We start from the raw sequence: 12,957 nt of genomic DNA on the forward strand, positions 1-12,957 counted from the left end.
TCTAGATCTGGGAGTCGGGACCCCAGGACACCATCCGTCGTTTCGTTAGGAGCATGTCCTGATGTCATCAGACCTGCATGCAAGCACATTGGGGCTGTACAAACATTACACATTCTGTATTAGTGTAGATATCCAGTATGATCGCTACTTTAAAGTGAGTTTCATTATCAAACTGATAAGGACATTTAACCCTCTGGAGTCCAGATCATAATTGGCCGTTTTTGACTACTATTGGTTTTACCTTAAAATTTCACCTTAAAAACTGTACTAACAATTTTTAATAAGCCTAGCTTTACTGCTTATTAAAAACGGGTACATAGTTTGAAGTTTGAAGATTCAGTGACACTGTGTCTTGTAGTTACGTCGTCTTAAATTGGTCATGTGATGTGGACGCTCTGGCACGTCCGTGAACTCTAGACAGTTAAAAAGCAGTTTCTTAAGGACTTTTTAAACCTATTAAATAGAACAGAGTTAACATTTAAGCAATAGCTAACATTGGATGTTAATAGCATCAATTAAAATGTGTCTCTTAAAGTGTCTATACACTTTATTTAAGTGTATCAGGAAATGTTGATATAATTAATGTATGTTAGAAATATAAATTTGTTTTTAACCCTTTAAAGCCTGATACAGGGGCAGATATATTGGGGTTTAACCCTTTAAAGCCTGACCGTACCGTTGATGATGTGTTAAAGCACCCGGGATTTAAATTACCGTAACTCACAGTGGTGTGCTCTATTGACAAAATTCAAAGTGTGGCTGAACACTGGGAAGTTCTGCTTTTGTCTGGAAGACCCTCGTGACATCTTAACTTTTCGATTGTACTAACAAATTCCTTGGTGCGTCATAATTACCGTAATGGCAGCTTTTCTCCCCAGCAAGTGCAACTTCCCAGTGTTCTGCCACACTTTGAATTTTGCGAGTTACGGTAATTCAAATAATGAAAGCTTTTTTTATGTGCAGGTGGATGTTCAGGTCTTAAAGCGTTTTTTTTTTTTTTTCTTCTAAATGTGCGTTTCGACATGACATATTTAATTAATTAATATATAATTTCACCCAGTTAAAACTTGGTGATTGCATGTCAAGTTTTAGTGTTTAGACTTAATAGAGGTAGAGATGTGTCTCAGATGAGTTTCGGGTATGTTTAGATCTCTAAAAGCTGCCCTAACGATTTCATGATCCCACAGAAAATGGACTTTGGATGGTCCTCTTCCTTTTACGATTAAAAACACCCGACTCAATCACACGTGTCCTATGGCACTATACTACCCTACAAGCATGGCAGTTGTCATGGTAACCGACGAGTGTCACAATCAATGGCTCACTGGGCCAGGGTTTCAGCCTGCACAGCATTTTACCAATCACCTCCTCTGAAGCGTGACTCCTAAGCATTGGTACCTCGTTGCCTGACTGGACTCCTTGTGTTCTCTTCTTTATTAAAGTCTCCACCTCGATTGTAGCCGGCGGCCTCGGCTCACATTCCAACCGAGGTGTTTTGCCATGTGTTACACTTATTAGCTTTGTTATGTGTCTGTTGACGTTACGAAGCTCATGGGATAAAAAAGATGATTTCAACTTGTCAGCTGCTATGAAATGGTTCAGAGTTATTCGAGTTACTGTTTTGTTCAACCCATTCGACTCTTTCCTTCTTCTATTTTTACCACGTCCTTTTCAGTTTGTCTGAATTTTCATCTTTGTTCCAAATGGCACCCGAAAGAAATTTATTTCACAAAGCAGGGTTCAATTGAAAACAACAGCTGTAATTACTGACAAGCTCTTTTGTGTGTTTTGTTTCTTAGTGTCTGTTGGGAAGACTATAGACTCCCGACATGCGATTCTCAATCATTTCCTAGAGAATTGTTCTCCAAATAATAATCTGTCTGAAATTGTGTTTTTTTTTTTCAAAGAACTTGCATGAAACCAAACTTGAAAAATGTTAACTGTAGAATGTACCAAGTATTATCCAGAGAATCCATCTAAAATAAGATAAACTCAGGAATCATCTTGAGTCATGAATGGCTCAGAAAATACATGCAGATTTATTATTCCAGGATTTTATATCGAAGGTGATACATTTAATGAAACATACAGGAGGCCATGTTTAACCCATGTCACTGTTGTTATGTAACTGGCCAAACAACGGGATCACATTGGACACTGTTCTGCCATTTTACTAGATAATACATATTTTTTTAAATTTTATTTGAATCTAATCTTCTAATCTTATTTTATTTTTATCTTTCTTTTTACTTGTGGGCCTTAAAAGTGTTTCTTTTATGATATGCAACTAAGCTTCTGTGACCAAGTGGATCATTAAAGTCTAAATCATAGATCTTCAACAGGGGGTCCGGGACCCCTAGGGGGTCCATGGAGGTACTGCACAGGGGTCACAAAGTCTTTGGTTGATTAGAAATTTTTATACATTTTTTTTTTTTTTTTTTTTCCCAGAAATTTAAATTTCTTTAAATACACATTAACATGAATCCAACATATTTTACTAAAGGGATAAGGGATAGCTTAATATTGAATGCAATATAGTATATAGTAGGAAGGGGCTCCCTACTAAATCTCTCCATCAGCTTGGGGTTCTTGGTCTGAACATGCAATTCCTGAAATAGCCACTTGAGGCTGGCTCCAAAAGTGAGTCAGTAAATCTCCATATTAAAATGCCCAATGTTACAGCACAGACTAATTAATATGTTCACAGGCTGGTTTCTGTAGCTGATATTTTGATACATGACTGTACGGGTTTTTAAATATTATTAAAAATCTCTTGTTTGAATTATACCATGTGCCTTAAAGTTTTGCATAATTTAGGGCGTAGCTGCTTTGAGTAAGAGGCTGGTGTCATTGCACATAACTAACTACCTGCCTTAGCATCGCCCATGTGCCTAAGCTCAGGCATGTTTAGTCCATTCTCAAATACAGTCAGTGTTGTTAGGACATCATGCTGGACAGTGTGATAGCTTCAGAGACCTCCCACTCAGCTTTCTGATGCTGGATTGATGAGCTTCTCTGTGACAATTTCTGTGGCGTCTCTCTCCAGCTCTCTTTGTCTTTTTTTTTTTTTTTTTTTTCCATTTTATTGTGGGCAACCAAGGACAACTCAGTGAATGTCTTGCACAGGAGAATGTTTGAATGTCTCTTTACTCTGCCTTTCAGAGAGGGCATTCAGGACAGAACAACTATACACACCTTGGATTTCTGATGTGGCCACACAACATGACACACACACACAGTACTTACATTCTAGTGTAGCCTCACTCATTACCTTTACTCTCTCTGTTTCTTGCTTTATTTGTGTCTCTCTCTTGCCTGGCATGGAGGCAGCGAAAAGCAGAAGGGCACAGAATCAAACATTAGTGGGCACAGTGGTGAAGTTACACACAGACTTTATACTCTGTTTCCATGGTGAGAACATATTGCGTGTTTTCTTCTGAATGCCCTTTTTATTTCTGATGACATACACGGTCAGAGGAGCCCACACTCCTCGTAGCTCAATCAGTAGATTTCACACCGTCCCTTTGTTAGATCCTCTCGGCCTGTATGCAGAAAATGAACCTCGTGGTTCAGCTCCATGTATGATGCTCCAGGACACAGTTAACAACACTCGCTACAGCTATTTCCAGGAGTATTCCAGGGGGGTGAATCTCAGAGTTGATTAAACGCTACAAGTTTTTGGTTTTCCAAATTTGTTCAAGTCAAATTATAGTCCGCTCGCTGTTATTAAAGCTGGTTCTCTGTGAATGTTTGACTGGAGCTTATACAATATATACAGTATAATACACTGATGTGGCATAACATTATGACCTGCTTCCTGATACTGTGTAGGTCTCTCTTGTGACTCATCAGAGAATGGACATGGGTCTTCTGAGGGTGTCCTGTAGTGTCTGGTAACACAATGTTCTTAGTTTGGGCCATTGGGCCCTTTGGGCTTGAGGACAGTGATCTCTGTGGATCATCCCACAGATACTTAATCACTTTGGGATCTAGTGAATTTGGAGGCCAGGTCAACATCTTGCGCTGTTGTTCGTGTTTTTTTCAGTTGTGTCTAAACCATTTTGTATCGGGCTGCATCCTGCTGGGGATGGCTGTGGGGTGGGGATGTCTGGTCTGGTCTAGGTGGGTGTTACATGTTTAAGTAACATCCACATGAATGTTGGGTCCAGAAATTTCCCAGTTGAACACTGAATTGTCACATTATCGTCAATATTATTTACTTCTGGTGTTTATGTCTTGTGCATTACGTCATATTTATTGGGCAGAACCACTTTGCACATGTCAAAAAAGTGTGATTATCTTTCAGCTAGCAACAAGTTATTTAACCCCAACTGATGCAATGAGTGAAATCAAATTGAAGAAAAACAACAGTAGAACACAGATCAATGTTTAACAGTGAAAGGATTTCCACACGTACAATGAGAAGGGAACTCAATGGATTAGGAGTGAACAGCTATGTAGCTTTCAGAAAACCACTAATGAGTGAGGCTAACCGGTATAAAAAGGCTTCAGTTTGCTAGGGAGCATAAAGATTGGACTCACAGGCATATTCCAAGATGACAATGGAAAGTTTTATCTGGCTCAAATTGTGAAAGAGTGGTTCGGGGAGCGTGAGACATGATTTTCACACATGAGTCGAGACCTTAACCCTGTTGAGAGTCTTTGGAGTGCAGCAGCGGTCAGACTCTCCCATCATCAATACGAGATCTTGGTGAAAAATGAATGCAACACTGGATGGATATATGTAACACTGGTGACACTGCAGAAGCTTATGGAAACAATGCCACATCAATTGCATGCAAAGCTAAAGGTTGTCCAACAACAAAATAGTGTGCGATTCTCATCATATCTGTGAGAGAGGGTTTAAATAAAAACATCATGTACTGTCACTCTGATAGTGTACACTTCTCTTAAACCTTGGTTTTTATATTGGGAGGCAAAGGATATGAGTTAGCACAGCCTCTTGTAACTTGCTCGCTCATAGTCAAGTGTGGGTTGACATAATGGGTGTGGACAAAAGAGGGAATTGGTTTAACTCGGCGCGGAACAAGACAGGCGACACAATATTGGAGTAAAGCACGTTTTATTTCACTGTGTCGCTAATGGCAGCCTCGTGAGTCTCTGCTGAAAACTAAAAACGATGACTTTCGTCTTCCAACAGATCTGAGGACAATCTGATTAACACTATTATTTTTCATCACAGGAAAACAGCCTTGTGTTCTCTGCCAGTCGAAGAATTACGCCTGCAGATGTCCACATACATCTTAACCCTTCAAACGTCTGTGTCCTCCAACACAGCACGATTTAACAAAATAAGATGTTTATTTCAGGACAACAAATTATGAATGTAGAACTGCAGGCTCGAACGATGAAGAAAATAATTAAAGAAATACATCAAACTTAACCAAAGCTTGTAAATAGAACATAAATTAAAGGTTTGTGGGCGAAAGGAGATGATGCTTATTACAGTAGCAGGATATGAAAACATTTTGTCACCGCATGGGATAAAGAACTTGCAGAATTTAAATAACATGTATTTGTCTTAATTTAGAAAGCAGCTAGGAGGATGTGGCGGTCCAATTGGATAAATGTTGTTTATCAGGCTGTGCTTTCATCTCAGATATCTGCAGGATGTGGTGGAAGGTCACTTTCTATCCTGTGATGTCGGCGTCATCCTTCTGGGAGCCTAAGCCGTGAGCACGGTGGTGTCCTGGATTTAGCCCCGCTGTGGGCTTTGGGGGGGGGGGTCAAAGGTTGTGGGTCCTCTGGGAGGTCACCAGGGGCGCAACCTGTCCCCAGTTCATACTCAATCCAACTCCTCTACAAATTTATATATTTCAAAAATTTCCCCCGTTCGAATCTGGCATTGCAGACGTTAGTGCGGACTTAATGGAGGAGCTCCATCACGTGTTTGCTGTTTATTGCATCTACTCCTGCAGCCAGGTTAAGCGTTTTATTGGAACATTAAAAGCCTTCTCCGTCTGTCTTCAGCTCCACATTAAAGCGATGGAATGGATTCTTATCCACAAAGTTACCTTAATTTACTGGGCAGGTTATACGAGTGCACTCAATTACTCCGGGAAACCTGAACCCTGCAGTTCTTTGATGCATCTCTCTGGTTCATTGTGGCCACACATTCGAGCAATAAATGTTCAAATAAAAGGGAAACCTCTCGATGAACTGACAAACCAACATCTTTAATGCAGCTTTAGTTTTGTTGGGTCACAAAAACTAGTGCACTGCGTGTATTTCAGATTCCTGAACTCGTTTATTATTGCTGTGAATTTGAGTATTTTAAGTAAGTTAATTAATGGTTTTGACAGTGGATAATTAATGGTGTGTTTATGGATTTATTAATTCAGCGTAGAGTTGCTTGTGTAGTTATAAATGTTTATATGTTTACTTCCCCTCCTTTCATTACACATTTGGTCATACGTGCAAGTAAGCCATTGTAAGGGTTTTCTGAATTTGTAATATTACATGAGATAAAGTTAGTAATAAATAGAGAACACTACAAAAACCTCATCATGTTGGCAGCTGCAAATGTTATTTAGCTGCTGGCAAAAGTATTTAGTCTTAAAAATTAATTAAAAATCTAGATGGTGGATTTTCCACAACCTGGAAGTACAAAGTGTGTTATTTTAATGGCATTTAAATGCGCCTGATAAAATATTAATTGACAATTAAAGCTAATCTAACTTCAGGTCTACATTTTATGAATTGCCTTTTAAAGTAGAAGTGACTGATTAGGCCTTCACAAAGAATAATAGGTTGTGATCAGGCTCAGGTTCTGTCACCGCAGGGTAAAAACTCTTCCTCAGACTTTGCAGAGACCAAACATGGTAAGTTCACATTGATTGGTTTAATCACTGCAGTGTAAAGAGATGACGTTAAACTGTAGCAACAACAGCCAGTGATTGCGGTGTTTGTGTGAATTAGAGCTGTGGTTGAGTACTCCCAGCATGCATGAGTGGGTTTAAGTGACCGGTCAATGAAGGCAAACATGACCCCAAAACACACCTCTGTTTCAGTTTTACTCATACAGCAAAACAAAACCAAAACATTCAAAACCGTCTCTATGACTCTAGTTAAGCCCCGAATTAAGTTCCTCATGTTTAAAAAGAAAAATTAAATTGGAAATTGGAAATGTTTGGAGATTTTTCTGTGCTCATCTAAGTGGCTTCTTCAGATCTAAATGACTGTTGGGAGTTTATTAAATTTTAATATGTTTTAATATTGTGTGGTGTTCACTCACATGACTCTGGGTCTATTAACAACCAACAGAGCCATGTATTAGAGAGAGTCTGGCCAACTCACTTAATGAGCGCCATGTTAAATCAGAGGGACGATTCTACAGTGAAACCCTAGAGAGTGGATGTGCTTTGTTGACATAAATGTCTTATTTTCACCATTAACGGGCTTATAAATGTTATTGCCAACATCTGTCAATATGTAAAAGGTCGTCACTGAAATATCCCAGCATCTACTTACTTTAAATATCTTAAATGAGCCTGTAAAATGATTTGTAGCCCAATCGCCTCATCAGTCATTGAGCTGTGTTTACCTTCTCCTCAGTCTCTGTGTTCATCCATCAACATTAAAAGTTTGAAATTACTCAGAAAAAAATTATAAATACTCAGAAATAGAGAAAATTAAACTAGTCTTACTGTTTTTTAGTATTATGATTATAATATTGGCACACTAGTCATAATACTCAGGCAAAGTTGTGGCTCAATTAAATTTATTTACATCGACATAAATTACATGTACACATGTATTTCACACAGGACTTGACATTATTTTTTTTGTTTACCAGCCACTTCCTGGTTATTTCTGCCTCTCTTACCAGTTCTGCACTCTTTTCTTTTCTTTTCTTTTCTTTTCTTTTCTTTTCTTTTCTTTTCTTCAGCCATGTATTCAGTGTTTTGTCCTCTCCAAATAAATTGAATGTTATATTTGGAAAATACTCCATTTTCCTAGTTATTAAGTGACTTAAAGTTGGTTGGTGTTGTTGGTTGCCAGGGGCAACCGTGTCTATCTCGTTGCTAGGGGCAGCGGAGGTCCACCGAGAAATAATCGTCGTTGAACACTGGCGATTCGCCAATCAGAAGCGAGTGTTCAAGAGAGCCGTGTTCTAATTTCCGTTAAATAGCTTCTTTTTTTTTTCTGTCTCCCCCCATCCTGCAGTACGGTCCATCTTCAGCTTTTCTTTTGTTTGTCTCGTCCCAGGGCCACGGGAGAACGTCTGACTACAGTGACATCGGTCACGAATGAACCAATGAGCTATAGTGTCATAGTCTCACTTTGCATTTCGTTTATTATTTCAGATACCATCTGAGAAAACTACAATTAAAAAAAAAAAAATATATATATATATATTTCAGGCCGCCACAGTGGCTAGTGGGAGTGGCTGTGCTACCTGCCACTGCTGAAATTCAAATTTGGCGGGTTTATGTTAATGTCAAGCCCTGGTTTCCCTAGTTTATTCTAGCATGAGGCTTGGTTAACTTCAAACTTAATTCATTTGTAAAGCGGTGTTTTTTGAGATCAAGTTTCACATTAATGATGGTATGACTTTACTTTTCCTGTATAAAATCTTAACAAACACCAAAGAGAGACGTTGATAATTACTTCACGTAACAGGGACAAATCAGTTGACATCCAGTTCTTCCTTTTAATCTTCTGCTCCCATAACTTTCTCCGTTTTTGTTTCCCTCCACGTTTTCCTGATCCTGGTCTTAAACTGTAGTCTGAACACTGTGGCATATTTTAACTTTTAATCCAACTTTATTCTCTGTTAATACCACTTCTCTATGGGTGAATATTGGTTAGATGTATCTAACATGGCGCCTGTGAAACACGTGACCATCTCAGAACCAATCAGCTCAGATGATTAATTCCCTAGTTGGCCAGACTCTCTATGGCTCCACACGGCTCTGACAACCAGATTTTTATAGTGTCACCTAGTGGACAAAAGAGGACCTGCATCTCAAGAAGCTCAGTCATTGCTCTCGATGTTCAGGCCTCACAGATCGTGATTGCCAAAAATCAACAGCAGCTAAGAGTTGTGATTGCAGTGGAATGGTGCGTGTTCATCTCATTATGTGGCTCAGCCAGGTTCAAGAAGCTGCTCCTCTCAACGCTGCCTCATCAGTAATTGTCACTCTCCACTCAGGCTTGAAATCAGTGAGTTTAACGCCGCCGCTGCTGCTGCTGATGCTGATGCTGACTGGCTGTGGGCTTGCAGTTTTTGGCTCTTCTGCACAATCATTCCCACACTCTTTGCTCACTTCAGTGGGCAGAGATTCCAGCAGGGCACCAGCCTCTGAAGTGACAGCAACAATTACAAGGCTTTCACAATCATTTAAATCACAGGAAATTCTAGGGTTTATGGAGCAGTCAGAGGCCTCTCCCCGAATCTTCCCCGCCCGCTGTGCTTCCTCAGATAAAGGTTCACAAATCAGTTTGTGTAATGTCGAACGAAGAGATACACAAGAAAGACAGATTCGTTTATACTAAACTCCGGGTCATGAACTTGGAGGAAATAAACAGTCCTTTAACCACAGTTAATATCAATACTATGCTCTGTCTGTTCAACATCTGGATGTGGGGAATACACATATTTCAGTTTATTTTTGTTTATCATTTGTTGTATTTAATTCATGAACAGCAAAATCATCCATGATAAGTTTGGTTGTAGGTTTCATTCTGAATTCTTGATTTGTTTCCTCCAGTGGCAAATGAAGAAGGAGAGAGCTCCGCCCGACCTCAGGCCAGCTTCTCACGTAAGTGGACCTCACACTCTATTAGTTCCGCTCGGTTATTAGCCGGTTCACCAAACCTGTTCATTTCAAGTCATTTCACCTTTCAGATGAAAGCACAGAGGGGTCGTTCTGGCCCGAGTTAATGAGCTAATGGGCAGCTACAGATTTCTGGCCACCTCGCTAAAATGGAGACGGAAGACGATGGTGTTCAAATCAAATGTTACTGAAGCTTAAAAAATCCAGTTTAAGCTCATGAGCTGGGTCTCGCTCACATATAATAGGTTGTCGGACAATTTCACCGGGGAAAAAGATTTCTATTACACGAGTCAATAAATAAAATGTGCAGTAAAACGTATCCAGACGATGATCACCGATGGCATTAAAAATGTGATTTAAACACGTGATTATTTACAATAAAACGTGACCTAATTCTAATTTTGGGATTTAAAAATGTTCTGTTACCTTAAAAATGCTTTTAAACTTTCCAAAAAGAAAAGACTATTACAAACTTGTAGTATTATTTGTCAGCAGTAAGTGAACTACTTTTACAGATTCACTGCCACTGACAACATTCATCCACATGGGGGCAGTATTACAGAGGAGCTCAGTTCTCCCACTCCCTCATACAGAGATTTTAATGAACTGCACCAGGATGTACCTGGAGACTCAGCAATTGTTCACCACCACCTTGAAAACAAATGAAAACACGATTCACGACGCTGCACAAAGTGAGTGCAACACCACAGAGGTTTTTTGTTCATTTATTTATCCATTTGCTTCCGCAGGCTCAAAGTCGCAGAGCGCTTTGTGGAATGCCATCACGGCGGGGATGGGGATCAAAGGCAAAGAGCAGAAGCTCCCCCTGAATGACCCGCGAAGTCCCGAGGAGATACTGGCCGATGATCTCCCTGCAGCCGACGAACCAGATGCCACAGAGAAAACTGCCATCAGGTTTGCTGCTGCCACCCGGTCTCAGTAATGACACCAAAGAAAAAAGAAAAGAAAAGAAAAGAAAAGAAAGAAAAGTCCTGGCTTTGTTAATTATCATGAAGTGAATGTAGTGTCAGGCGCATCGACACCAATGTCCAGCTCGCTATCGTATAAAGCAGTGATTTGCATTCTGTCGATACACCTTCCTCACCAGCACACGGGCTGGAAACAAAGCAGACTTCATTTGGTTTTAGGTTTATAATTTTGGATTAGTGAGAGCGTAATTACTAAGTTGACAAATTTTGAAGTTAAACCTCTGTTTTCTTCTCACTGTGGGAAAAAATATACTCTCCTGTCTGACATTTTGCAGTCTTAATACACACACACACACACACACACAGTGGTAATTGCTATGTATGGCTGCTGACCTCAAGGGACTTGGTCATGATTGATTCCACCTTGATAACAAGGACTTCAAACCACCATTAACATAATTTGTTGTCACTTTTAGAATATTGAATGTCTTTTAACGCCTGATTCCAATTAACCTTGATGGCTCCCGAGACTTTTACAAATGCCGCAGGTGGCCACAAGTGAGCATTTGTCAGAGGATACTAAAAACGTACCCGGCAGTACCCGATAACAGGCTTTTGATTGTATGCAAAATAGACAGTGAGTGATGACGAGCCCCGATTTAGTCTGGGATTTTCAGCAGCTCTGTGCAGTCGGTATTTACAGAGAGATCCAGAATTTATGGGGCGCTCAGTGTGAGATCGTGGGAATCCCATCTGAGTGTTGTTTGTCTTGTGTTTTTTTTATTTTTTTTTTTTACTTTCTAACGACTTAACCGACACGGCCTTCCTCTTTGCCTCTTTTCAACGCTATCTCATGTTACAGCGACGTCGCCCTCGGCCGTAGTCTCTCCTTGAACGAGTGTTGGCGACAAGGAGAAAGTGATTTTCCATTTGAGTGAACGCAGCATCTTCCTTCACTTAAAAGCTATAGCTACAGAGTTTAAAGGAAGACACAGGCCGTGCAAAAAAAGCTTCCCTACAGGAAATGCTTCGTTTGTCCACCGGGACGTTGATTTTATTTCAGTTTCACATGTTAAGCTGTAATATTTGCTTCAATCCCTGCCAAGAATGAGGCAAACACTGCATAACACTTTTGGATTAACAATTCATATAACACTACTGCTGGCTAAAGGGAATGATTAAATACGTATGCAAGTACTAAAAAAAAACATAAAGAATCTGATCTTTGGTTTACTCAAATATTTGTGTGGTGAAATAATGGTTACTGAACGTCCCTGATTCACTATATTATTCATTTCTAACATCTCTGTGGGGGAATATCTCGCTAAAGTCAAGGGACGTCTTTGGACAAACTAACGGTGGTTAATAGAGGGCAAGTCCACGGGGAGCTGAAGGGATCTACAACTGAATGACAAATGGCAAGATTATGGTACGGGGTGATTAAAGGACCGTGGAACTAGCAGTAATCCATAAAATGATGTAACCACAGTGTCACCTCAGAGGCCAGAGCTGCCTGTTACCCTCCAGGCGACGATAATTAGATTTTATTGGAGAATGGAGAGGCATCGCGTGATGTGTAGCAGCCAGGGTCGGACAGATCTGATTGTCATAACCTGGACTTGAATGAAAGGATTAGGGGAAAAAAAAAGGAAAAAAAAGATGTCCAGATGAAAACTATGAAAGAGTTTACGAAGCCACTCGTTCATATTTTATCAGTCGGATCAGCTGAGGTGATGGTTCAAATAGTTTTAGGATTATAGAAGCTGGGGAAACACAACTGAGCCAATCTGTGAAGGGATAAAAAAAAAAAAAAAAGCAAATGTGGAGCCATTAATGTATAAACACATACTGACTCATCTGGTGTCATGCTGTTGTTTCTCCTCATTAGGGATTCATTTTACAGCACCGAGCGACATCTGAGTGGTTTATACGACGCGCTCATGCAGAAACATTTTGTTTAGCTTTTATTGAATGAAATGGAAATGCACAAAGCAAACTTCCCGTCTTATGTAAATCACATCACTTACAACATAGGTCCTTAACAGAGGGATCCGTGACCCCTAGGGGGCAGCGGAGGTACTGCAAGGGGGTCACAAAATGTTTGATTGATTAGACATTTTTTTAACATATTTTTTCACATATTTTTTTGAATTTTCCCCCACAAATTAAAATTTCTTTAAATGCACATGAACACAAATCCAACATATTTTAGTAAAGGGATAAATGAA

The 12,957-nt window shown here is 39.8% G+C and overlaps 1 protein-coding gene across 4 annotated transcripts in view; it reads left to right on the forward strand.

Annotated features, from left to right (window-relative positions):
- Nucleotides 1-12,957, forward strand: part of pde1cb (phosphodiesterase 1C, calmodulin-dependent b) — a 103,510-nt gene that overhangs the window by 14,921 nt on the left and 75,632 nt on the right. For all 4 annotated transcript variants that reach the window (XM_047588656.1, XM_047588657.1, XM_047588658.1 and 1 more), the window contains 2 exons: nucleotides 9,735-9,785; nucleotides 10,550-10,715. In XM_047588656.1, coding sequence (XP_047444612.1) covers nucleotides 9,735-9,785; nucleotides 10,550-10,715 — 217 coding nt within the window. The remainder of the gene's footprint in view (nucleotides 1-9,734; nucleotides 9,786-10,549; nucleotides 10,716-12,957) is intronic.

The sequence above is a fragment of the Mugil cephalus genome, chromosome 7, assembly GCF_022458985.1.
Source record: "Mugil cephalus isolate CIBA_MC_2020 chromosome 7, CIBA_Mcephalus_1.1, whole genome shotgun sequence".
Taxonomy (NCBI): domain Eukaryota; kingdom Metazoa; phylum Chordata; class Actinopteri; order Mugiliformes; family Mugilidae; genus Mugil; species Mugil cephalus.